Source organism: Echinops telfairi, unplaced genomic scaffold (assembly GCF_000313985.2).
Source record: "Echinops telfairi isolate 266 unplaced genomic scaffold, ASM31398v2 ScPeMD7_2573;HRSCAF=3158, whole genome shotgun sequence".
Taxonomy (NCBI): domain Eukaryota; kingdom Metazoa; phylum Chordata; class Mammalia; order Afrosoricida; family Tenrecidae; genus Echinops; species Echinops telfairi.
Genome location: NW_022106471.1, coordinates 8,250,030 through 8,274,916, shown reverse-complemented (window position 1 = coordinate 8,274,916; position 24,887 = coordinate 8,250,030). Strand labels below are relative to the sequence as shown.

The window sequence follows — 24,887 nt, the reverse complement described above, 5'->3', positions numbered from 1 at the left end:
TCATAAGAATCAGCCTTACGCTAATACATACAATGGTCCTACCTCCTCCCCACTAGTAAAGTTAGAAGAGGTCAGATGCTGCCTCCACATGACTTTTATACGAAAACATCTGGCAAGCATTAAAACAATATTTAATAAATAATATATATTTAATAGCATAGATGAAATAAATATATTCAATGAAATAAATTTCCAAGGGTAACTAAAGAAGAATTAGATTACTCACAGTCACACGTGTATTAAAAAGACTAAAACTATACTTAAAAGCTTTTACATAAAGCAAATACAAGAAGTAGTTGACTTCATTGGGAAATTCTACAAAACACTAAAAGCAAAACTAATAGCAATTCTACACAATTCTTCTAGAAAACATAAGAGGACTCATTTTATGAGGCCAGCACCACCACAGTTAAACAGACACACACACACACACACACACACACACACACACCTTCCTTAGAGACCAATGTTTCTCACATTACACCATAAAAATCCTTAACAAAATATTAGCAAAGTGAATCTATAATAAAGTATAATACATCGTGGCCAACAGGATTTATTCCAGGAATTCAAGGTTGGTTCAGCATCCCAAAATCAATATAATTCACCATATATAGACTAAGAAAGACTACCTCAATAGACGGAGACAAAGTATTTGACAAAATTCAATAGTACTCATGGTACAAGCCTCTCGGCAAACTACAAACAAGGAAACTTCATGGTTTAATAAAAGAGGTTATAAAAACCTACAGCATCATACTTAGTAATGACCAAACACTTCCCTCCAGTGAGAAGACCAAGCCTAGCTGCTCTCACTGCGTCTGTCAGCACTGTAATGAAGGTCTTAGCCAGCAGCACAAGGAAAAGAAGGAAAAGGCATGCAGATTGAAAAGATGTAAAGTTCTTTATTCACAGACACACATGCTTGTATATCTAAAAGAATGTATTTTAAAAATGGCACTTGAACTAATGAGTTTTGCAACCTTGTAGAACTTAAGATAAAAATATACAGAAACCAATTGTATTTGTATGTTTGCATTGAACAACTATAGATTAGCATTTAAAATACCTTTTATAGTGTCAAAAATACAAGGTATAAATTAAAATGTGTGCAAGACATATTCACTAAAAACTATAAAACTTTGATGAATGATACTAAAGACCTAAAGAGATGGAGACGTAACCCAGTGGTGTGTGATGTTTAACTAGTTCTCTGGGAAAAAGCACAGGTTTACAGTAATTGTTGATTCCTATGGTATAAATATCTCCACCACAGTGAATTTCAAGTTAGGAATGTGCTGTCCTCCCATGCAGAAGTGAGCCGAGATATAGAAAATAGGCTCTGGCAAGCAGGTGCAAGCTGGCTGCAATATACCACTAAGCAGACTGTATTTCTGTGTCGGAAGACTCAGTAATGTTAAGATGTCAATATTCTCCAAATTGAGCTACATATCCAATGCAATTTCAGTGAAAATCCCAGAAGCCTTTTTGGTAGAATTTGATAAGCTGATTTAAAAGTTCACAGAAATAAACAAAGAACCTAGAATAGGCAAAGCAATTGATTTTCACAAAATAAAAAAGAAACCTTGAGTATTCATATACAGTTTCAATACAAACTATTATGGTACCAAGAAAGTACCATGGACTACCAAAGGAACAAACAAATTTGTCACAGAAGAAGTACAGCCAGAAGGCTCTTTAGAGACAAGGATGGCAAGACTTCATCTCACGTACCTTGGACATGTTATCAGGAGAGAACGGTCCCTGCAAAAAACATCATGGGGGCAGGGAAGGCCCTGGATAAGATGGATTGACACAGTGGCTCCAACAATGGGCTCAAACATGGGAACAACTGAAAGGACGGTGCAAGACTCAGCAGTGTTTCATTCTGTTGTACATAGGATTTCGATGAGTTGGTATTGATTCACACAGAACCGAACAATAACAACACAATGTTGTATTGGTAGAAAGACAGATATATAGATCACTGGAAGCATTCAAAAATAGACCTACTCAAAAATGATTGGTACTTTTACTCAGGTGCTAAATTAATTTAATGAATGATAGTCTTTTCAACAAATGGTATTGGAATGACTATCAAAAAATATAGGCAGCGTGGGAAAGGCGCAGTGAACAAACAATGCCTTAGACAGGGAACAACTAGGGGATTAAAAGCAGCAATGAGGAGGATGAAGAGATTCCGGTGGTGTTGGAGCAACAGCAATCTAGCTGAGAGGAATTACCAAGAGGCAGAAGAAGGTGTGAAGAAGCAATTACCAAGAGGCAGAAGAAGCGCGATGGTGGGGCAGGAGGAAGGTAAAAGGAAACAGGAAAGATCCAGGAAGCAAATCTATGGACACAGGTATACACATAGGTGTGCACTTATGAAAATATATTAACTCATAAAAAATAGAGGTATTGGCATATGTACATATATTTATATGGCAATACATTGAGGAAGTGGATGGACTTTGGGCCTCTGCTCAAGCCCTCCCTAAATGCAAGAACACTTTGTTCTAACAACCTGGCATTCTGTGATGCTCACCCTCCTAACACGACCGCTCAAGACAAAATGGGTGCATAAGCAAATGTAGTGAAGAAAGTTGATGGTGGCTAGCTATCAACAGATATAGTGGCTAGGGTCTTAAAAGCTTGAAGTTAAGCAAGCGGCCATCGAGCAGAGAAAAACAAGCTCACATGGAAGAAGCACACCAGCTTGTGTGATGAGGTGTCAACAGAATCAGGTAACAGGCACGAGAAGACCAAAAAACGGACCCAATAAAACATATTGTTGAGAACGAGGGGGGTTCTGAGGAGAGACCCAAAACCCACCTGCAGGCAGTGGGACATCCCTTCACAGAAGGGTCTCAAGGAAGGGATGAGTCAACCAGGGTGAAGTATAGCACCGATAAAATATTCCCCTGATTCTTTGAGGCTTCCTCACCCACCCCACCCCCCAATCATGACCCCAGTCCTGCCTTTCAGTTCTGGCTAGACTGGCGCATGTACACTAGTACAGATAAGAGCTCAGGACACCCGGAATCCAGGTCAGATAAACCCTTCAGGTACAGAATTGGGAATAGCGATACCTGGAAGGTGGGAGGAGGGGAGCAAGGGGGAACCATCGCAATGTGGACACGTAATACCCCTCCCCCCCAAGGGGGATGAACAACAGAAACGTAGTGAAGAGAGACAAATGTGGGCTGGTCAGTACAAGACATGGAAACAATAATAATTTATAAGTTATCCAGGGGTCACAAGGGGGAGAGGGAGAGAAAAAAGAGGAGCTGATACCAAGGGCTCAAATAGGAAGTAAATGTTTAGAAAAAGATGATGGCAACATATGTACAAATATGCTTGAAACAACTGATGTATGGAATGTTATAAGAGCTGTTAGAGCCCCTGATAAAATTACTTAAAAAAACATATACTACTAGAAATGGATCAGACACTTAAGTACAATACCTCAAACTATAAGACTTCTAGAAGAAACAGAGGGCAAATATCTTTGTTCGTTGGGTTATACAAAAATTTCTTTGAATAGGACACCAAAAGTGTGAACAAGAAATGAAAACAATGATAAACTGTATTTCACCAAAAATAAAAAAATAGCATTTTGTAAGATATTTTTGAGAAAATAAACAGATAAACCACAGACTCAGAGATAATACTACAAAGTGTATATAAGACAAAGGATCTATATTCAGAATATACAAAGCATGCTTACATCTAATTAATAAGAAGGTAAGCAATGCAATTTTTTAATGTGGAAAGATTTGAAGCAATACTTTACCAGATAAGAGTTATGGATACAAAATAAGCACATGAAAAGATGCTCAACACATCAGCAATGAGGACTAGAATGAAAGCCACAGTGACCGATCACTCTATTTGGACCTATGAGAAGGGCTATCATTAAAACATAGACAACGGAACATAATGACAAGGGAGAAAAGCATCTAAAACTTTCATGTATTATAAGTAGAAAGGCAAAATGGTATGCTTATTTTTAAAAACAATTTGGCATTTTTATAAAGTTGTATATACTTCCACATAAAGAGCAATCTCAAGGTATATTTCCACCAGCAAAATGAAAACAAATGCATCCAAAGAACTGTACACAAATGTTTATAACACTCTAAGTTATAACACAAACAAATGTCCAAGTGATGACTGCATAAACAAATAAATGGACACTATGATAAAGTAAAACAGACTACTACTACCACATGGGACCACATCATGAACTCTGAAAAAGCACTAAGTGAAAGAAGTTTAACACAAAAGGCTACATTCTGTGATTCCATTTACAGAACATTCTAGACAAGGATAGAAATCAGTTCAGTGGTTGCCAGGGTTTAGGGATATGGGTAAAAGACGGACTGCAAAAAGACCCTAGGGGTGATGGAATTGTTCTGTAACTTGAATATAGTCATTCTTTTACTGTGCAGTATATACTTTGAAATTCATTGAACTGTGTACTTAGAAAGGGAAAATTTTACTGAAAGCAAATTATACCCTCAACGAGATGGACTGATGCAGTGGTTACAACAATGACACAGTGGCTACAGCAAGGGACAAAAGACAGCAATGACTATGAGGGTTGCATAGGACCAGGCAATGTTTGTTCTGCTTTATGAGGTCATTTTGAGTCAGAGCAAACCCAATGACATCGAGCGACAACAGATTATACCTTAATAAATCTAACTCACATTGCTTAGCTCTCTACTGGTACCTAAAGCTCTCTACTACCTTTCTACATTTCTCTCACTCTGTCTCTGTTCACCCACCCTATTGCATTAGCTAAACTGAACTATTTATCTTCGTTATTATTAGCAATAACAAAAGCATCTGCAGTCAACAGTTACTAAACCTGGCCATAGCCAAAGACTTGGAAAATGCATTTCACTTGATTCACTTAGTAATCCCCAGTTCAATTTTATGAGGAAGGATTTATTATTATTCCTATTTAAGACAGAAACCAATACTTAGGAGATTAACAATTTGCCGAAGGGTGACAAAATTTGGATTTGAACTTAAGTTTATCTTCAAATTCCTAACACAAAGTTGCCTCTTTATTATTCCTACCAAAATGTCTGCCCATGCTGTCATCTCTGCCCAGAAGCTCTCCTTCATCAATTTCATTTGCCTTAATTTAAAAGCAAAACTTATATACATATCTCATCCATAGAGCGTTCCCAGCTCTTCCTCCTAAGCTGGCAGCCATCTCTTCTAAGGTACTGAAAGCTCCACTGGCACTAATCAATTCTTTCCCCATGACAATTTCTACCTTCTGTTAGGTTACTGACATACTTCCCCTGCTAGATTATTTTGCTACTTGAGGATGAGATCTAGGTCTTACTCTCCTCCTATCTCCCCCTTTTTTCCTGAGACAATGCTTTGTACATACTTATTAAATGAAGAAAAAATGGTTTGGACATTAACAGTCCAGTTAGATTTTAACACTTCATCCTCCCCAAGCAATAGCGCTCTTATTTAGGAGTTCCTTTGACTATAAATGTGTCATTCTTCTCTCCCAAAAGTAACCAGGAATCCAAAAGAAAATTAAACACTAAAACACTGAAAAGCAAAGCCAAAGGGAACATTGCTTGGTATCTTGGTATGAATTCAAAACAGAGTCAACCCCTCAGGAATTCATGGAAGCAAACAGGACAAGGAGTGGGAATGACAGATGTGTTAATAATATTCCAGGGATAACAGAAGTCATCAATGGAAAAGATCATACAGAAAAAAAATAGTTACAAAAGTTCAGCCACATTCTTCAATGACATAAAAAAGGAAGGCAAAGGGATGTGGCTCTAGTTTATAAAAGACTTCAAAGACATCATTAGCAAAAGCAATGTGTGGACCATGTGGAGGATTCTGTTCAAAATAATTATTTAAGAAGATATTTGGAAACAATTCACATGGTGATAGGTTCATGTTGTGAGGTATAAAATTGCCTCATGTGCATGCAATAGCTGGACAGACCAGAGAAGAATTGACGCATTTCAATTATAGGGTTTATGAAGAATACTGAAATCAGTGTGCACTGCCAGAACAAACACCTCTGTTTTGGAAGAAATATAACTGGAATGTCCCTTAGAAGGGAAGAGGACAGAGACTTTGGACGTATTATTAGAAATGACCCATGAGGGAGAGGGGAGTGGAGAGGGAGGGGAAAAATGAGGAGTTGATGCCAGGGGCTTACGTGGAGAGCAAATGATTTGAGAATGATGAGGGTAACAAATGTACAAATGGGCTTCATACAGTTGATGTGTGTATGGATTGTGATAAGAGTTGTATGAGCCCCCAATAAAATGATTAAAAAGAAGAAATGACCAGTAACTGGAGAATGGTACCAAATTTGGTAAAATAAAAGGTCAGTGATAAAGCGGAAGATCCTCAAAGAGAGAGATTGTCACAGTGGCTACAAAATAAAACGGCCTCAAACATGAGAATGGTGAGGATGGTGCAGGGCTGGAAGGGTTTCGTTCTGTTGCATGTAGTTACTGTGGGTCAGAACCAACCCAAAGCTGCCTAACAATAGGCTGTTCACAATCATCTCCCCTTTTAGACGGCAAACTTCATAAGGCACATGTGTTACTGACTTTTGGTACACAGAAGAATGCCTTGTATCAAAAAGGGAACAAGTGTAATAGAAATGCTTTTAAATTTAGCTTGTACTTGTATTACCTTATATTTGGCACTGATTTTTAAAAAAAGAAACTAAATCATTTCTAAACTATTTTTCTCCAACCAAAGCGAGAAACCAGTTTAACACGCATACCATAGTATAGATATTTTTACATAAGAGAGGGTACCCAAAAAAAACCAGAATCCCCAAAGTTAAGTATTTAATTTTTTTTTTTACAAAATAACCTTCAAAGTACTCTCCGTTACACTTAGTAAATCTGTCAAATCTGCAATTCCATTCTTGGAAAATTTCTCAAACTCATCTGTTTGGATGGCTGACAGCACCTCTCTCGTTTTTCCCTTTACCTCTTCTATGTCATCAAATGGCTGTCTTTTCATGTCCCTCTTCATTTGCAGAAAGTCTGACCTGATGGAACGAACACCAAATGCACTACAAGTCGACATTTTCTCTGCTCGGGAAGTTGACAGACATCCAGAATGTAGTGTGTCATCAATTGACATTTCACTTTTTTTGAAATGATAAAACCACTCGTACACTTGAGTTTTCCCATAGCGCTGTCCTTGTTAGCTGTGTTCAACATTACAACAGTTTCTGCAGCATTTTTCCCAAGCAGGAAACAAAATTTCACAGCCACATGCTGTTCTCTTAAATCAGCCATCACAAAAAATGAGGTCCAAGTGAAACTGCTTTTATGAAAAAATTCAGTGACCAGAGAGAACCTTCCCAGGTGACGACACTGGGTGCGGTAACTCAGAGTGAGTTGCTGGATGCTTGCCTAGCAAGAAAAAATGCATACTAAAAGCTCCACTCAAAAAAAAAAAAAAAGACTCAATAAACGAGACTTGATCAGAAAAAAAAAAAAAGAAAAGGAGCTTTTTCTGGGGTGGTTTTTTTTCTGGGTAACCCCTCCTATAGCAAAATTCCTAAAATTTCTCCAAAGTTGAGCATAAGCATCCATGCTATTAGTTACAAGGGAGGTTCACAAAATGTGGCTTGGGGATGCTGAGAAGTAAAACTCTGTAAATGGGGTCTATGAGCTTTAAGAAAAACACATTTTTTTCATAAGTAAGATGTTATTTACCTTTTTAGAGGAGTTGTGATTTCAGTCTAAAAGTTAATGGAATGTGTTTGTATATTCTTATGTTTTAAAAATGTTTGTTATATGGTACTGTGGTAAAGTGAAATTTCTTAATATAGCTCTTCTTCCCTGTCTCTGTAACTCTCACCAAATGATTGCGTGAGACCGTGCAAATAAGGTGTGTGAAACACTAACAGAGAAGTCTGGTCAGTTTTAGCTGCCATTTCCAAGCTATAAGCTAGCTATCTCAGAAGTAGGAACAGAGAATTCCCAGGACCATGAGGAAGAAGAGCCATTAATGGAGCACATTGGAAAACTTTGTAGTAAGTGGCTGAGGCAGTAGAGGCCATGCTAGGCCAACACCAGAGGCCAAGACAAGTAGACCATGAGAGAGCAGAGGTGCAGCACTGAGCTTATGAAGCTATACGGCATAGGGGCAGGCTCCCTAGCCCATGGAATCAGAGGTCAACACACCACATGACTGAGGCTGAGGACCAGAAAGAGACTTGGCTGCTGGCTGAAGGAAGGCACTGCTATGGACGAAAGAATTTATCCAGTGTTTTCTGATCCTGGGCTTGTGGTAACCTTGTTAGTAAAGGTTCCTAATACACTATCATAGTTGTGAGTATTGTCTCTGAGTTTCTGGGTGGCCACTGTAACAGATTATTGAACCCAGCAGAGAAGTGGAGTGATGTGAGAAGAACAGTTGGTGTCAGAATAGGGTAAAGAAAGATGGTCGAGGTTATGTCTGACCTGTCTTGTGGCAACTGGCCATGGGCTGCTGTGTATCCAGAGAAGGTTAGATGTGGCCTCTGTACTATTTTCACAGGTACTTACTGTTATGTACAACTTGCATGAATGCAATGTTTTTGGGGTCTTTAATAATATCAGGAGCCCTGGTGGCTTAGTGATTGTGCGCTGAACTACTAACCGCAAGGTCAGCAGTCTGAAACCACCAGCTGCTCTGAGGGGGAAAGACGAGGCTTTCCACTCGGGTAGAGATTTAGTCTCAGAAACCCATGGGGTCAGTTCTGCCCTGTCCTACAGAGCTGCACATATAGACTCAATGGCAGTGAGTTTTAATATTATTTGGAACAGACTCATTTGACAGTGAATTTGAATTTAATTATTACTACGAGTGGAAAGGAGTCTGGGACACCAAAACTTGAGAACTACTGAACTACACAAATGTATTTTTTTCCAATCACTTCTTTGTCGTTGTTATCTTCAAAAGTTGAGGCACAGGTTTCCATATGTAAATAGGCACTACTTTATGCTGTTCTTTTATGATTTTTGTATGTCCACTGAATCTGAAGGACTCAAGTAGGAAGGAAAGCAAATCAAAATGTCTTGCTTTATAAAGTTACTGTAAACACCCTTGGGTAAAAAAGTAGAATCTAAATAAATCTGTAAACTCTCAATTTAGGAAATATCTGTTTTCTCTTTAACACATGCACTAAAGATGTTAGAGCAAGAAAAGAAGGACAAAGAGGGCAAAAGCCACTGGAGTTGATTAAATGTTATTTTTCTAAAAGCGGTCTCTGTCATGGGTTGAGTACGATCCCCCAAATTTCTATTCAGCAATAATCTTTAGAATGAGACCTTATTTGGAGTAAGCACCTTTGCAGATACAATTAATTAAAAATATTAAGATAAAATCATCCTGCATTTAGGGTGGGCCCTAAGCCCAACAAGCGATGTCCTTACAGAAAGAGGACAAAGACGCACAAGCACAGAAAAGGTCTTATACGATGGAGGCAGAGGCAGACAATGAAGCTACAAACCAGGGAGCACCAAAGATTGTGAGGGGCCACTCAAAGCTAGGGAGAGGCAAGACACTTTCCTAGAATCTTCCGAGGGTTTATGAGCCTGCTGACATATAATTTAGGACTTTCAGCGTCCAAAACTGTGAGAACGAAAATGTTCTGTTGTTTTAAATCACTAAGTCTACAGTGATTTTTGTATGGCAGCACTAGAAAACTAATACACTTCCCAAACAACCAAGAATTCTTGGGGAGACATCACTTCTTTTCATAACAAAGTGAAAATGAGAAGCAAATGAAACAAATATAGAAAATGATTATCTATGAGGAAAATAATAGCACACCTCATATTCTGCATTTTTAATCTGGAAAAGAACATGTGTACCTCAAGTAAATTATCTATCTTTTTCCCTATTCTGCTCTTTCATCCTTCCGATTTTCTATGTGGGGGGCTCTCAGACTAAAATCTGATTTGAAGAAGGGGCACAGTCTTCAACACAGTTAGTATAAAATTATTTGGGGGCAGTTTCCACCATCCTTCGAATCATCCCTACGCCACCCCTTCACTCATACCACTTAGGAGATGAATAACAACTGTAATCTCAACATTTTATTGAGTTGTTTTCTAAACTCTGGATAATTTGATTTATTAGACTACCATAGAGGGAGACTTAGACATATCAGATTATCAGATCTTCCTAAAAAAATTCCACCACAAAATTTATAAATTCAAATTATTTTAAAGGATTCACTATACAAAAAAAGCACAAAGCCTGTGAGCAAAGACTGGTAATTTTTCATAAATCCTTACCTTGGATAACAGCTTGTCAAATAAGCTATCCATTATCGCTACAAGCTTGGCTGATATTTCAGCTATGTGGTCATGGTAGTCCTGGAATGAAAAATAACATCTTATTTTATAGTCCTTGGGACACATCAATAGTACGCTAAACAATTAAGGAATTAACTTATGAAATTTTGGTGGAAAAGTACCTTAGTGATGTGATCAAAATGCCTAAGCATGCTATATTGCTTAGGCTGCAGTCGAGCTTCAAAATGAGCCCGGATCACAGGAATGTAGTGTACAATTAACTGCAAACAGCGTGAAGAAAGAGCTGAAGATCCAGCGTGTGGATGAATCATGCAGTAACAAAAAAAAGATATTTAATTGACTTTAATTGCATATCCAAGTAATTGAGAACTAACAATTTTATACAGGCCCCAGTTTATTTCATAAAAGATGACAGAGGGGAACATATATCACTTTGTATAAGAAAATCATTTGCTAGTGAATAATGAACATGATGCTTCTGTGTGAACACACCCAACAGATTTCAGCTGTAAACATTTCTGGTATGAGAATGCTAATAGGACAACTGATTTTCTTCAGATATTCAGATACCTTTCACACCAAAGCACTTTATACATATTACATCTTAACATTGGCTAGAGTGGTACAACTTCCAAACAATTTGTATTTTTTCTTAGAATGAAAATCGCTCATATTTCCCCAGAGGTTAATTTTTTCATTCATGATAATACATAAGGAAAATAAAGTAACTACTTATCCATATTTAGTGCTTTTTGGTTAGGGTGTTTTTTAAATATACGTTATAACAACAATATGAATATAGCAACATCATTATAACATCTCAGAAGGTGAATTAAGTGCCAGAATTCATACCCAAATTTTTTGTAGTTATTGTTTTTAGTCCAACAACTTGCAATGCACCAGCTCCAAGAACTAACTGGCAACTTCTTGAATTGAAGTACTAAGAAATGAAGGAGAAAAAAACAGTAACAATTTAATATACAAAAAATATTTCTTATATAGTGGCAATGCAGTAACAGTTCTAAAAACACATGGATTTCCTCTCATTGAACGACCAAAACAATTTTCTAGTAGAAGCAATTAAGATCTCTTTATGTAAGCACTGGGCTGGGGGGCGAGCTTTCTAGAAGGTATTTAACGTCTGGTAGAGAATGAAATGGATTGATGCAGAGGCTGCAACTACAAGCTCAAACTTCACAACTGTGAGCACGGCACAGCACCCGGCAATGTACCATTCTGTGTGAACAGAGGGTCTCCGAGGCACAATTGCCTCGGTGGCACCTAAACAACAGGGGAAATGGCTGAAAAATTCTAAGAACCAATTGTTCTGAACCTAATCGTCATTTGCATTCAAAAACCTAGTTCAGCTATCATCACTTTTTACCAGGAAAGCTCTCTTAAAGATCTTTCTGCACTATAACAACTCAAGTTGAGGACAAAATTATTTGATAGATTGGAGACTGACCAAAATAAAACCTTTTCTCTATTCTAGCAGCTAAGTTTTCTATGGTTAATCTGAAGTTAAATACGAAATGGTTGAATAAAAGTAACACCACATTTTCATTTTATATCAATGATTCTGAAATAATGATTTAAGAAAAATCTCTAACCTTAGTGAGATGAATTTTGTAAAGTTCAGTGAATTCCTTCCATGCACATTTGAAACCAGTCCAGGTTTTTTGACCTAAGAGGCCTCAGTCATGTTCAGCACCTAACGAACAAATCATCTCCTGTCTCCAATGTCATTAACAATGCTCTGCGTATAATGAGGATTCACTAAATGTGAAGTGAAGGAAGCAGGCAGCTTTTTTTCCAATACCATATTGTGATCCAAGCACAATCAAATGTTAAAAAATTAATTTCTTAGAGATATCTTGACTTTGAAATGTGGTAGAGCTGAGAGATCAGTCATCTCCTAATGAATTATTTTTTTCCAACTACTTTACATAATGGGATGAAATCATACACACCTTCAATAAATCTGACAGACGAGTAAGCATGTCAGTAGTAATGGATGGGATGTTATCCACACATTGGCAATATTCGAGGATTATTCTTATTAACAGCAATACAGTTCTGTAAGAAAGAAAGATGACACAGTGGCTAGTCAGAATAGTAGAAATTAAATTGATTTGGCTTATAAAATATCTACTTACTTACCAGTATGCTGGATCTCTAAAAATGTACTGATTTTTAAAAAATATAATTTTTAAAAAAAACTTAAAAAAAAAGAATGTACTGATTTTGTAATGCTTAAAATAGGTAGCAAGGTTTAGCTAGGTGAGAGAGGAAAGAGAGGTACCTAGGGTACAAGATTTAAGGAGGCACTCACTCTCCATGTACTGCAATTTCAGGATCAGGACTTACATGATCCAGAGAATGAGTGCCTCCTTAAATGGTGGGCTACAGGCATCTCACTCTTGGCAGCATTCTTATTAAAGAAGTCATTGCAGAAACACAATAAGCCTACTCAGTATTTCGGATTGTGTACCTCTATAGGCCCTCAATCATAACTGTTGAATTAACAAGGGGAATCTAGTCCAGATTTTCTTCGTGAGATGAATCTGTAATGGCATCTACGGACAATATATCTTCTAAGGAGTTAATCAGTAGGTTACAAAAGTTTCTCCAAAGAGGAGATAGATATCAGCTCACTAGCAGGATAGGTCACAAGATGAAAAGACTCATTACTAAGAGGTTAAAAAGCGCTGGTGGCACAGTGGTTACATACTGAATTCCATGAGGTCAGTTGTTTGAAACCATTTGCCACCACTCTGAGTGAGAATAATGAGCCGTTCTACTTCATAAAGCGTTACAGTCCTGGTAACCCACAGGAGCAACACCACCCTTGTCCTATGGGTTTGTCATGAGTTGTAATTGACTCGATGGCAGCGAGTTTGGTTTTTTGAAAGTTTAAGTTCAATGAGATGTTCTGAAATAAGTCCACATAAAATAATGTATTACAAAACTCTGAAGAGTATTAAGAACTTCAAGAAAGATATTGTCTAGTCTTTATACAGGCGTAAACATCAGATTACATATGTACACCCCTAGTGTCTAGTTTACTACAAACAGGGAAGGACTCCAAAGGAGAAACTAATGGAGGCGTTAGCTTAGGACTTGTGTATTTTAGAGTGTGGGATAATGCAGATTCAGAAAAAGTTCACTTTTTAACGTATTTTGATAAGGAAAATAAAAATGGTAAAGCATGATCCCCACCGATGAGGAACTGAGTCCAACTTAAAAGACAAGCACACAGAATTCTAATATATCCCACATGTGTCATGATCGAGGCACATGGTTGTACGAGGAAAAGACCAGCCCTTCTTTCTGGAGGCAGTAGCTATTTCAGAAAAGACAAACAATGACTATAAGCAAAGGAACGTAACAATGAGTGCTGGTTTAGATATCTAGGGCTAAAACTAAATTAGAGTTCTGGCTCCATTTTTGGGACACTTTATGTTAAGCACTTTTTCTCCCGTTTCAATTCTCTAGTGTTTGTTGGACTCAAACACCAAGTTAGCAGTTGAGCACTGAACCACTGAGCACTAGGGCTTCATGTTACATGCTTTACTTGTTTAATTTTTCACAATAATTCTACAGCAAAGTATGATTACCCATATTTTATTTTAGAGATCAGCAAACTGGGGCACACAGATTCATTAGCCTGAGATTGCTAGAAGTAGTAGAGCCCTTGGGATTCAAACTTAACCAGTATAAATCCAGAGCTCATAATTTTAACCTAATGCTACACTATACACTAAGAAAGCTCTAGGGAAAATGAGAGCACTTGGATAGTAGCAACATCATGGAGTCACCCTGTGACCCTTAGACCTTTAGACCACCTATCTCTAGATTTCTTGTTATGTGAGAAAAATGGACCCCTCTTAGTTATGCTAGTGTAATCCAACAGACACAGAATATATAAAACAAAACGGATTCATACAATTGCTTTCAATTCTTTGTATATTTAAAAATTTTACTCAGTATTTTTCAAATCACTTTCAATAGAAACTAGAAGACCTGTTTTAAATAATTGACTGAACTAATAAAGAAAATCTGTCACTTACCCAACAACTGCATACTGCTGTCCCTCAACAATGAGAACCTCGGCTGGTTTCTTTTCTTCTGGGGCTAGGTAGTAAAGCAATAAGCAAGAGACACGGTATAAGTTGAAACAAAATAACGGAGCTAAAATTTTAAACATGGAAAAAACTGAAAGTTCTTTAGGGGCTGGCACTAATTCCAGTTCTGAAAATAAATAGCTACTCCTTGGAAAGCAATCTGTTACCAAATAAACAGAGTATTAAGCAGTTTGAGTCAGAAAGATCTGAATTTGAGTTCCAGCACTACCAGTTACTGGCTGGATGATCCTGACCCAATTATTTAATCTCTTTGAACATTAGTATCTCAATCTAGTAACAATCAGTTTCTATAGTGGGTCTACTCCATTTGAGGTGAAACAAAGAAATCATGAAAATAGTGGCAACAACCAAACTCAAAGCCATTGAGTAGTTTCTAACTCATAGCCACGCTACTGGAGAAAGTAAACTACCCTTGTGGATTTCCAAGGTTGTAAAACTTCAGAGAGCTTCATTTTTTTCCCATGGAGCAGCTGGTGGAATTTGAACTGCTGACCTTCCTCTAACAGCCTAATGTGTAACCCACTATACCACTAGGAACTCAAAGTGATGATGGAATTTAACTAATGTTGAATTGTTATGTATAAGTTGTTGAATGAGAATATATTCTGTTGTGTATATTTTCACTTAAAACGATAAAACACAAGCAAGCAAACTTAAATAAAAACAGAGACTCTTAACTGTTGACAACTAATGTTGGTAGTGGAGCTAAGGGGAAAGGGTCATTACACTATTCTGCATTTGTGTAGGTTTTAAAACTTCATAATAAAATGTTGTTTTCTTAGAAAAGCAGATTAACTATGGTTCATGTTGATGTTAGAGCTATTACAAATGGTTTCTTTTCTAGGCCTGGCACACAATCAGTAAATAGTAAAAAAATATATCTACAGATATATAACCCACAGTGCACTGTGGGTTAGGCACTAGGCTGTTAACCACAAGGTTGTCAATTCCAATCCAAACACACCGCTTCTCAGAGAGAGATGAGGCTGTCTGTTCCTATAAAGATTTGCTATCACTGAAATCCTAAGCAATTCTCTGTCATAGGTTCATGGAGTTGTAACTGGCTTGATGGAAGTGGCTTTTGTTTTGTTTTTATTTATATATGTGCATCTCTCTCTCTCTCTCTCTCTCTCTCTATATATATATATATATATATATATATATATAAAATGTGTGTATTAACTAGTTTGGCCTTCTTTACTTGTGGATTCAACCAACTGTGGACTGAAAACTAAGTGGTCAAAGCACTCCCTCAAAGGAGCATAAAGTGTTATTTACATAACCCTCTTATTGGATTAGGCATTGCAAGTGATCTAAAGATGATTTAAAGTATACGGAAAAATGAGCCTATGTTTTATGTAAACACTATGCCATTTTATTTGAGGATTTTATTACTTCTGGATGTCTTGGAACCAATCCCAGAGATACTGGGGGATGACTGTATACCAACGATGCATTCATATGTTGTGCATGCATACATATATTGTGGGATGTAAACAGACTTTTCTCCAGTTTAGTCTCTCCCAAAGATATGCCAAACATTAAAGGCTTTTGCCAACACATGGTGGAAGGTCAGATGCTTAGATATCCTCCCTGAAGGCATTCAGCCATCAGACTATTGTCTGGTCCCACGCAGGTAGGGTTCACTCCTTGCTGTTAAGGACAATAGATTACTTCCCCTGAAAGCTCAGGTGAAATCAAGTCTCCAACTCAAAGGCGAACAAGGTTAGGCCACCATCATGAATCTAGGATCCCTCCCATTCCTATTGCATGTATACCCCTAGATCTTCCCCCTTTTACTGTATTACCTATAGTACAACCCCTTCCCATGACGTATGTATTTACCTGTAATTAGGAGGCTTGCGCGCCCCCCAAAGGTATATAAGGCTTGGTTAGAAATAAAGAGCTCACTCCTGGTCCTCTCTCCCCTGTCCCTTGTTCCTCTGTCCCCTCTCCCCTTGTCCTCCCTTCCCCTCCCTCTCTCTCCTTCCTCTCCTGCCCTCTCCCACCAACAGAAGCTGAGGTGAGCATGCTACCATGAAATGTGCCCAACTTCCTTATTTTACTATTTTTCTCTCTCTCTCATTCTCTATAACTTTATTATAATCTCCATATATCTCAACCGTACAATTGTGCTTACTTTACCCATGATTAGTTGTGAGGGGCTGGCTACCACCACACATATATTATTATTATTAGTTTGGAAAGACAAAACAAGCATTTCAATTGTCTTTTAGTCATTATAATTCTTAGACTATAAGTTAATATCTAAATTCAATGGAGAGACTGTTTAATTCTAAAACCAGAAGTTACTTGATTTCAGCATGTGATATTTCTTATAAGACAAACTTCATCATGTTACAGTGAAAAGTACAGTAGAATGGGTTATTGTCCTGGACCAGCAATTAAATGGATTACTGTGGGCAAGTCATCTTCCTTAAATTTCCATTTTCTTTGAGCTCTAAGATGTGATATTTCTACTTCTTCTCTTCGAAGCAAAGAAGGTCAGTGCGATAATGTCTAAACACAATCCATTATGTCTATAAGACTGCACTTTTCCTGCACAGGTCTGGGTAAGAAGGGGGGAACCAATGATAGGATTTACCTGTGAGCGACTGTGACTAGGGTTCATTGGATTGTTATCCTGCTGGGTATAAAGTGAGCCCTCTGAGAAGCAAGAAAGGGGATCTCACTACTAGCAAGATCTAAGAATGTAAGTAAAATATGAGATGAGCAGCAGCAGAACCAGGAGGCAGAGCATGAGACAGAGTGAAATGCTGGTTTTGCTTTCCAAGCAAATAGTAATACTATATGTATATCCTTGTTATCAACCCTCATCTGTCTGGGGATTGGTTCCAGGACCTTGGCAGATCCCCAAATCCTCGGACACTCAAGTGCCTTACATACTGAAAATATACTGAGTATTGAAAGTACCATGGACTGCCAAAAGAACAAAAGATTTATCTTGGAAGAAGTATAGCCAGAATGCTCCTTTGAAATGAGAATGGCAACACTTCATCTCAAGTACTTTGGATATTTTACCAGAGAAGGAAAAGGACAGCAAAAATGAACAAGACCCTTGATGAGGTGGATTGATGGCTGCAATAATGGGCTCACGCAAAATAACAATTGTGAGGTTAGTGTTCTGTTCTGTAGTACGGAGGATCACTGTGAGTCAGAACTAGCTGGATGGAACACAACAACAACATGAGACTGCACAATATCTGAATGCAGGGTATATCCCTTAAGCAGTTTTCTTTATTGTAGTAACTGAGTGTAGGAACTCCAAAGTCCATCTACTGGACTTGGGGCCATGGTCCCATAGGACAATCCAGTCAATTGGCGTAATATAGTTCTTAGAGTTTATGTCTCACCTCCCAGGTGAGTAAAAGCTTATGAGTAGCCCTCTTAAGATACAACTATTGGCCTTTATTCATCTGGAGCAAAAAAGAAGGAAGAAAACACAACAATCGATGAAGGAACTGCATTATAGGACTAAGTGTCTCTCTGAACCACTGCCTTTTCCATCTTGTGACCAGAACTAGATGGTCCCCACATACCACTACAAAAGTTCTGATCAGCAACATAAAGGAATCATTCACACACACAAAAGGAGAAAAATGCAGATCAAAACTTACAATTCTTAAAAGAAGTTGCTCTCCAAACCTTAACTTGAAACTATCCCTGAAGTTATCTGTCAATGAAGTACAGTTTAGTCCAAAGAGGAAAGACTGTCACCCTTTAGTATTGCATTCCTTAAAAAAATTTTTTTTTTCTAATGTAAGACCAAAGGGTCAACAGCGATTTTAAAATATAAATGAGGTGGGGTGGTGGGGTTAGGGAGCAAGGAGATGAAATAGAAATAATAAGAATGTTTGTACAATGTAAAACATTAAACTAATCCCTCCGATTCTTTCTAGACACTGTGGAGTGGAAGGAAGTTCACTCTTTCTATGTGCATTCTCTCGCTCTTTCTCTCTCCCTCTCTCTCTCTCTCTATCTCTCACACACACACACACACACACGCGCGCGCACATCAATTTGCTAAATCTGAATCCTAGCTCTACCACTTTCTAGCTGTGGCAACCTGGGCAAGTTGCTCAACCTCTTTGTGTTTCGTTTTCAGGTTTTTTAAATGGGAATACTCAGTGTCTAGCTCATGGCTATAGAAAAGCGATAATCATTGGAACGCACTTACAACCAATAGCACACCTAGTAAGCACTTAATAAATATTAGCTGCTATTCATTACCTTCACTCTTCAAGTGCCTAGCTGAGTAGTTAGCAATTCAATAGATAAATTAGTAAAATCAAAGGGTCCTTAAATTTATTAGCACTAGTAAAGTTTTGATCTACTTCTAGTAACATCCAACTTTTTTTTACTCTTAGGAAAAAAGAATGGAGCAGAAGAATACATAAAAGAATCATCTTATTGTTGTTATCATCTCGAGAGAAAGAAAATAATTCACTTTCCAGGAGGAAGAAAAAAAGTTAACCCACACATGTTCACAATTGTTATACTTGTGTAACAATGGTAGAGTGAAACTATGAGCTGTAACGAGGCAGGAAATATGAGGGCTTTAAAAAGTTCATGGAAAAAAGGATTAGAAAGAAATCTCATATCCCATGAGGGATAAAAGTCACTATGACAATTTCAAAATACATATGTATTTTTATAACATGAACTTTGAAATATATCTACTTTTGTGGGGCTCTCTGACATTACCTATGACTCGGTAGCAATCTGTAATCATCAACAGCTAGTTTATCAGCCTTCTAAAAACTTGGGCAGAGAAATGTGAAGTGTATGAAGAATGTGATAAACAACCCTTATGTTTACTTTGACCTAGCATGCTCTGATAAAAGAATACATAGCATAGCTAATTTTTGTAAATTATCCTTGAGACATAAACCTAAATAACCTTCCTAATCTTTGACCTTCAAGAAAAAATACTACCTTTAGCTCATCTCTAATCCTGAAGAAATGACAGGCCCTTACTCTGTGAGCAAAACTGAAAATTTCACATATAAGCCCTGAATTTCTGATCATTTGCTGAGACACTAGAGGCAAGGGGATCATTTTCTTCCTCTCTCTAAAGGCTGAGAGCCTGCTGAGACTCTGCCAGTGCCACCAACTTCACACCACAGCTACTAGGGACCGCTGGAGTCCAGGCCGTGGTAAAGCATCCTCCTGAAACTTCTCATTAAAGGTAAAAGCCTGGTCTAAAGATGTTTACTTTATCCATTTAACTAACATTGTAATTGTTAATCCTAATTCTCTTGTAAGTGAATGTTATGAGGTCTTGGTTACATGCCTTGCCATGACCATTCTGCTATAAATTAAGCATGTTCACATTTGATAGATCTGGGTATGTATTAATTTCCTAAGATACAACCTCACTTCACAGAGCGGGAAGTCAGTCAAATATAGCTTGGATGAGTCATTTTAAATGAGCAGTCTACAATAGTCAGACTTTTATTTTCATCCAGCTTTTGTAGGATCATATAATCACTATTAAGAAAACTGTAATCACCACACAACACTGTTAGCTTCTAAAAATGGTCACAGGGGTTTTTGTTCTTGTTTGCTGGACTCAACGCGTCACCCCACACTGTGACTTTCTAGAAGCCAAATTTCGTGGGAAAGTAGGCTACCTTTGTTGTCTATTCTCCTCACCTTTCAGTTACTTAGCACGTAGCTATAAACTATTACTCCACTAAATTGCTGAAGTTGAAACTAATTCCTTATCTGCCAAACAAACAGCCACTATGTGCATTCTACTCAGCGTCATTCTTATAATTACTACTTTTGGTACAAATGTGAATTATACAATTTCAAAATGTTTCTTTGTAAAAATACTAAGCTTTCATTCAGTGCATAAAATTGGAAAAAATGGTAACTGTCCTCTGCATTAGAAAATAATCACCAATTTTATAAATTCAAATTGATATTACTAGCTGTGCTGTAAATCAGTTTACATTATTATGATACAGGGAGGACTCTGTACATGGGATACAAGCTCCCAGCCATGACATCCGCTTCACATGAAACTCAGCCTGTATTTGATAGTCATGACAATTCTCTCCTTCAAACTAATTTTATAACTTTTTTTTTAAAGGATTTACGGTCTGGTTTATTTTTTTTCACCCATCACAAACACAAATGTAAAAAAAGATCCTCCTTCAAATGTGTTCTTCTGGATTCCTTCCTTCCTCTCTGGCCTGTCCTTCTCCATCTCCTTCACCGTTCTCTGTCTCTGAGGTCATTTCTCCTTATTATTTTTTAATTTAAAGATCATTTGACTGGGGGCTCTTAACAATCCATACATCAATTATATCAAACATGCTTGTACAGATGTTGCCATCATCATCTCTGGGGTTAAGTTTGCTTTTCTCTATTACGTCACTGTTGAATGATTTGTGACTGGTAATACATTTTTAAATTTTGCTAACTAGACTCAGCCCCTTTGAAGAAGAACAGTCATCTTTAGCTCCTGAACGTCAGACGGTACAATAGTCAATATGCTGACTGCTGAGTGAAATGTGGGAGGTTCGAGTCTACTGAGAGGCGCCCCTAGAGGGAAAGGTCTAGTGACTGCTTCCAAAAATGCATGCATTGAAAAGCCAACAGAACAGTTTTACTGTGGCACACATGGGCTGTCAATGCAACAGCAACCGGTTTGGTTGCTAGTTATCAATATCTCTGTACACAAAGTAGAGGCTTATTAGTGTTTACTAAATGAATGGATGCCTCTGAACTCAACACTATGCTCTAAGAATATACTTATGAAATCACATAAAATTGGCTTTAATTATCAGCTTATCTTTCATGACCCTGGACAAAATTACTTAACCTTCTAAAACTCAAAATCTCTTCACCATTTGGCAGGGTCACATAGTACCTTCCTTAAAGACTGCTGTGAAGATAAACGAGGGTACCAGTGGACATGTGTCCATGTCTGGTACATGGTTAATACTCAATAAATACTTGAAATTATTGCTACAAATTATCCTAAGTACTTTCCCTGTCAGCTACTTAGTGACGAAGCTGGCAATATTAGTTCTAAGCATTCTGAGAAGCACTTCTAATTACAGAAATGTTACAGGCATATGAAATTAACACACATCATATAAAACTGGAAGAACGTGTGAAAGAATACACATACCCCCAGATTTTTTTTCTGGTAATGCAATCTTTCCATCTGATAAACAATCAACAAGATCCTGAAATTCTGCAGGAACGTCTGCTTGCTTCCAGCGTTCATTGTCTAAGAGGAGGCTATTCAAAGGTGAAAAGATGAAGGTTAGTATTTCACTGCCATCCTCCTGGATTGAACAGAAAAACAAAGGTTGAACAAACACTCAAGACTTCTGAGAGTGCTAAGCACCTGAGTAAACTGAACTCATTCACAAACAGCGCTAGTGCTTCAAGGAAATTCTTCGCTATTTACAGCCCTTAGCCTAACCAAGAATTTCAGTGAAACATAATTTACTTCACTTTGTGTGGGGGTGGAAAAGAAAAAAATCCTGCTTTTAAAAGTCAAGAAACATAATTTCAATTCTATAACTGCTTTAATTTTAAATTTTTGTAAGGTCATTCTACTTGGCCAATTATTCCCTGTGTTACATTGTATTTTCGATAGAAAAGGAGGAGAATTTGCAGAATAAAATGGATATGGTGATACCTGAGCTTAGTTTTTCTCTCTTCATGAAATCTATTTACAAATTTATTAGCTTGGCTCTGAAGTGCTCCAAGTAATGATGTACTTTTTCTTCCACAGATCTGTTCAGTGTCTAAAATGAATGTTTCCATTAATCGAGAAAGTGTTATGAACTCTGTGGAATTTAGCTTCTCAAGAAAACCATCCTAAATTTTAAAGATAACACAAAAAATCATGAGTTATTATAACATCATGCATGGATGAGCTATAAAACCAATTTAACAAATTTTAATAAGTCTAAGATATAAATTATTTTTATCACTTTTAATGAAGTCTCAGAATACTTTAGCTCAGAAATTGCATACAAATTGCTTATGAAGATTAAATTTGACCCCAATCCTTTATAGCTAATACAGTAACTCAAAAGAACTCAGGTCAAACTATAAATTTTCACAATGTTAGAGTTAAACTAATTTAATTAACAAAAGTTTGGCCACACACACACACACACACACACAATCATATATTACTGTTTTAAATTAATTATCTAAGAATTATTTTTGAAAAATAAGTCCTTTAATCATTTCTTTGAAAATAATACTTTAATAATTTCTCCTATTTCTTTTATCTGGATTATTTTATATCTCTGTAATAGGCCATACCAGCAATGCTATTGCCTTAATAAAATTAACAACATAATATGCAATATGAGAACATGATGATACAGGCACAGACATTAACTCGAGATCTTCAAAAAGCTTACTTGTGTACAAAATATGAAATACCAAAAGCCTATCGAGCTGGCTAACCTTTGCTCTTGACATGAGAAACTTGACAGCTCGGTCATGGCATATATCCGAGGCATTACACAGTAACTCCTGGGGACTATGTGCCAGCTTCCCGAGCTCCAAGTCAGTTAGCTTCAGGTCATCGCTGGCCCTGAAATTGACAAATGGAGTTCTGTTCAGGTAAAGTTTCAAACCCTTTGTTCTCTATAGGTGACTTTTACCCAGTTAAAAGGACAAAAAACTATAAAAGTTCACATATGAAAAAAATATTCTGTGTTGAAACATCACTTAAAACACATTTCGCTAATGCATACATATTAGCCGATCTTAAAAAGTAAAAGGAGCCGTGATGGCACAGAGGTTAAAGCACTTGGCTCCAGATGGAAAGTTTAGTGGTTTAACCCCCCCACCAGCTGCTTCCTGGGAGAAAGATGAGACTGCCTGCTTGCATAGATGTGCAGTTTGGGGGATCCTATGAGGAGTTCTATACTTCCCTACAAGGTGGCTGAGAGTCGGAATTAACTTGTCAACAGGTTTGGTTTTTTGGTTTGTCTACGTTTGGTTTTTTGGTTTGTCTACGCATACTTTTTCTCTATATTTTAAGCACTTAGTTCAGATGCTAACTGCAAATCATACAAAAATAACAGGAAACATACAAGGGGGCTTCAAAAAGTTTGTGAGAAAATTCCATTATCTTTTTATTCCATTTTTTTATGGACTTTTTGTAGCCCTCTTGTATATGTGTGTACACTGTGTGTGTGTGTCTAAGTGTAGGTACAAGGAGCTAAGAGTAGTAGAAGTTTTACACAAACGCTGACACATTAAAAGAAGTAACTAACGTTATTTCATGGCAAAGAACTTTTTTTATTCATAATTACAAATGGCAGTTAGTATCCAGTTCAACTCAACTAATATTTACTATGTTTAAAAGTGCTCAGCACTCAAGAGGATCGAAAAGCTAGCTGCTGCTCTCATGGAACCTATAAGCAAACAGTAGTTTTTTTTGTTTTGTTTTTTAAATTAATGTATCATTTTATTGGGTGCTCTTACAGCTCATAACAATCCATACATCAACTGTATCAAACACATTTGTACAAATGTTGCCATCATCATTTTCAAAACATTTTATTTCTGCTTGAGCCCTTGGTATTAGCTCCTCTTTTTTTCCCTTCCTCCCCCAATCCTCCCACCCTCCTGGACCCCTGATAAATTATAAATTATTATCTTCATAGCTACACTGTCACTGTCTGCCTTTGCCCTCGTTTCTGTCGTTCATCCCCCTGGGCTGGGGAGTTACATACACATCAATCATTGTACTCGGTTCCCCATTTCCCCCCTTCTGTCCCCACCTTCCCCCTACCCTCACGGTATCACTACTCCCATCACTAAGCAAATCAGTAGTTTTTATAAGATATAATATACTTAATTCCAATATTGAAAGAAAAATATAAAGTTCTTTTCTTTATACATTTTCCCCTGGGAACATATATAAAAGCACTGAGTGGAGCTAACAGTGCAGTTTCTATGGACATTTAAGTGCTTTAGCATTATTTTTTCTTTCGGTTGAGATAAAATAATATTCAAAAATACTACAAAGAGTCTTGATGTATGTTAACTTACAGTAAATCACTACTCTAAACGGGTTGATGTAGTAACATTATTACCTGCTATCCTTCACAATTATATCATTAAATTTATTTACTACTACTTTGAGAGGGCTTAATATTTATAAAGTATGCCCAGAAACATCATGCTTGCATTTGATAAAGTTAAGTGTCCTACCCAGGGTCACAAGGTTGAGTGGATAGGACAAAAACCAGAGACAAGTTTAATTCTCTCTCCACTGTCCTGAGCTTCCTCTGCATCAATAGTTGACTTCTAGATAGTAGACTAGTGATGCTTCAATGCCAACTCTCATAAAAATGTCTGCTTACATTTCAAATTCAACTTTCTTACTGAAGGA

General features: G+C 37.3%; 1 protein-coding gene across 2 annotated transcripts in view; it reads right to left on the bottom strand.

Annotated features, from left to right (window-relative positions):
* The window catches only part of VPS54 (VPS54 subunit of GARP complex), a 74,831-nt gene that overhangs the window by 18,655 nt on the left and 31,289 nt on the right, over nucleotides 1-24,887 (bottom strand). Inside the window, exons 12-19 of one of the 2 annotated variants that reach the window (XM_004710185.3) lie at nucleotides 22,946-23,075; nucleotides 22,161-22,342; nucleotides 21,642-21,754; nucleotides 14,402-14,465; nucleotides 12,302-12,407; nucleotides 11,184-11,271; nucleotides 10,493-10,614; nucleotides 10,311-10,391 (exon numbers count right to left, since the gene is read on the bottom strand). In XM_004710185.3, coding sequence (XP_004710242.1) covers nucleotides 10,311-10,391; nucleotides 10,493-10,614; nucleotides 11,184-11,271; nucleotides 12,302-12,407; nucleotides 14,402-14,465; nucleotides 21,642-21,754; nucleotides 22,161-22,342; nucleotides 22,946-23,075 — 886 coding nt within the window. Of the gene's footprint in view, nucleotides 1-10,310; nucleotides 10,392-10,492; nucleotides 10,615-11,183; nucleotides 11,272-11,941; nucleotides 12,043-12,301; nucleotides 12,408-14,401; nucleotides 14,466-21,641; nucleotides 21,755-22,160; nucleotides 22,343-22,945; nucleotides 23,076-24,887 lie in introns of those variants that run through there. The other variant, XR_006680439.1, reaches the window with a different exon arrangement.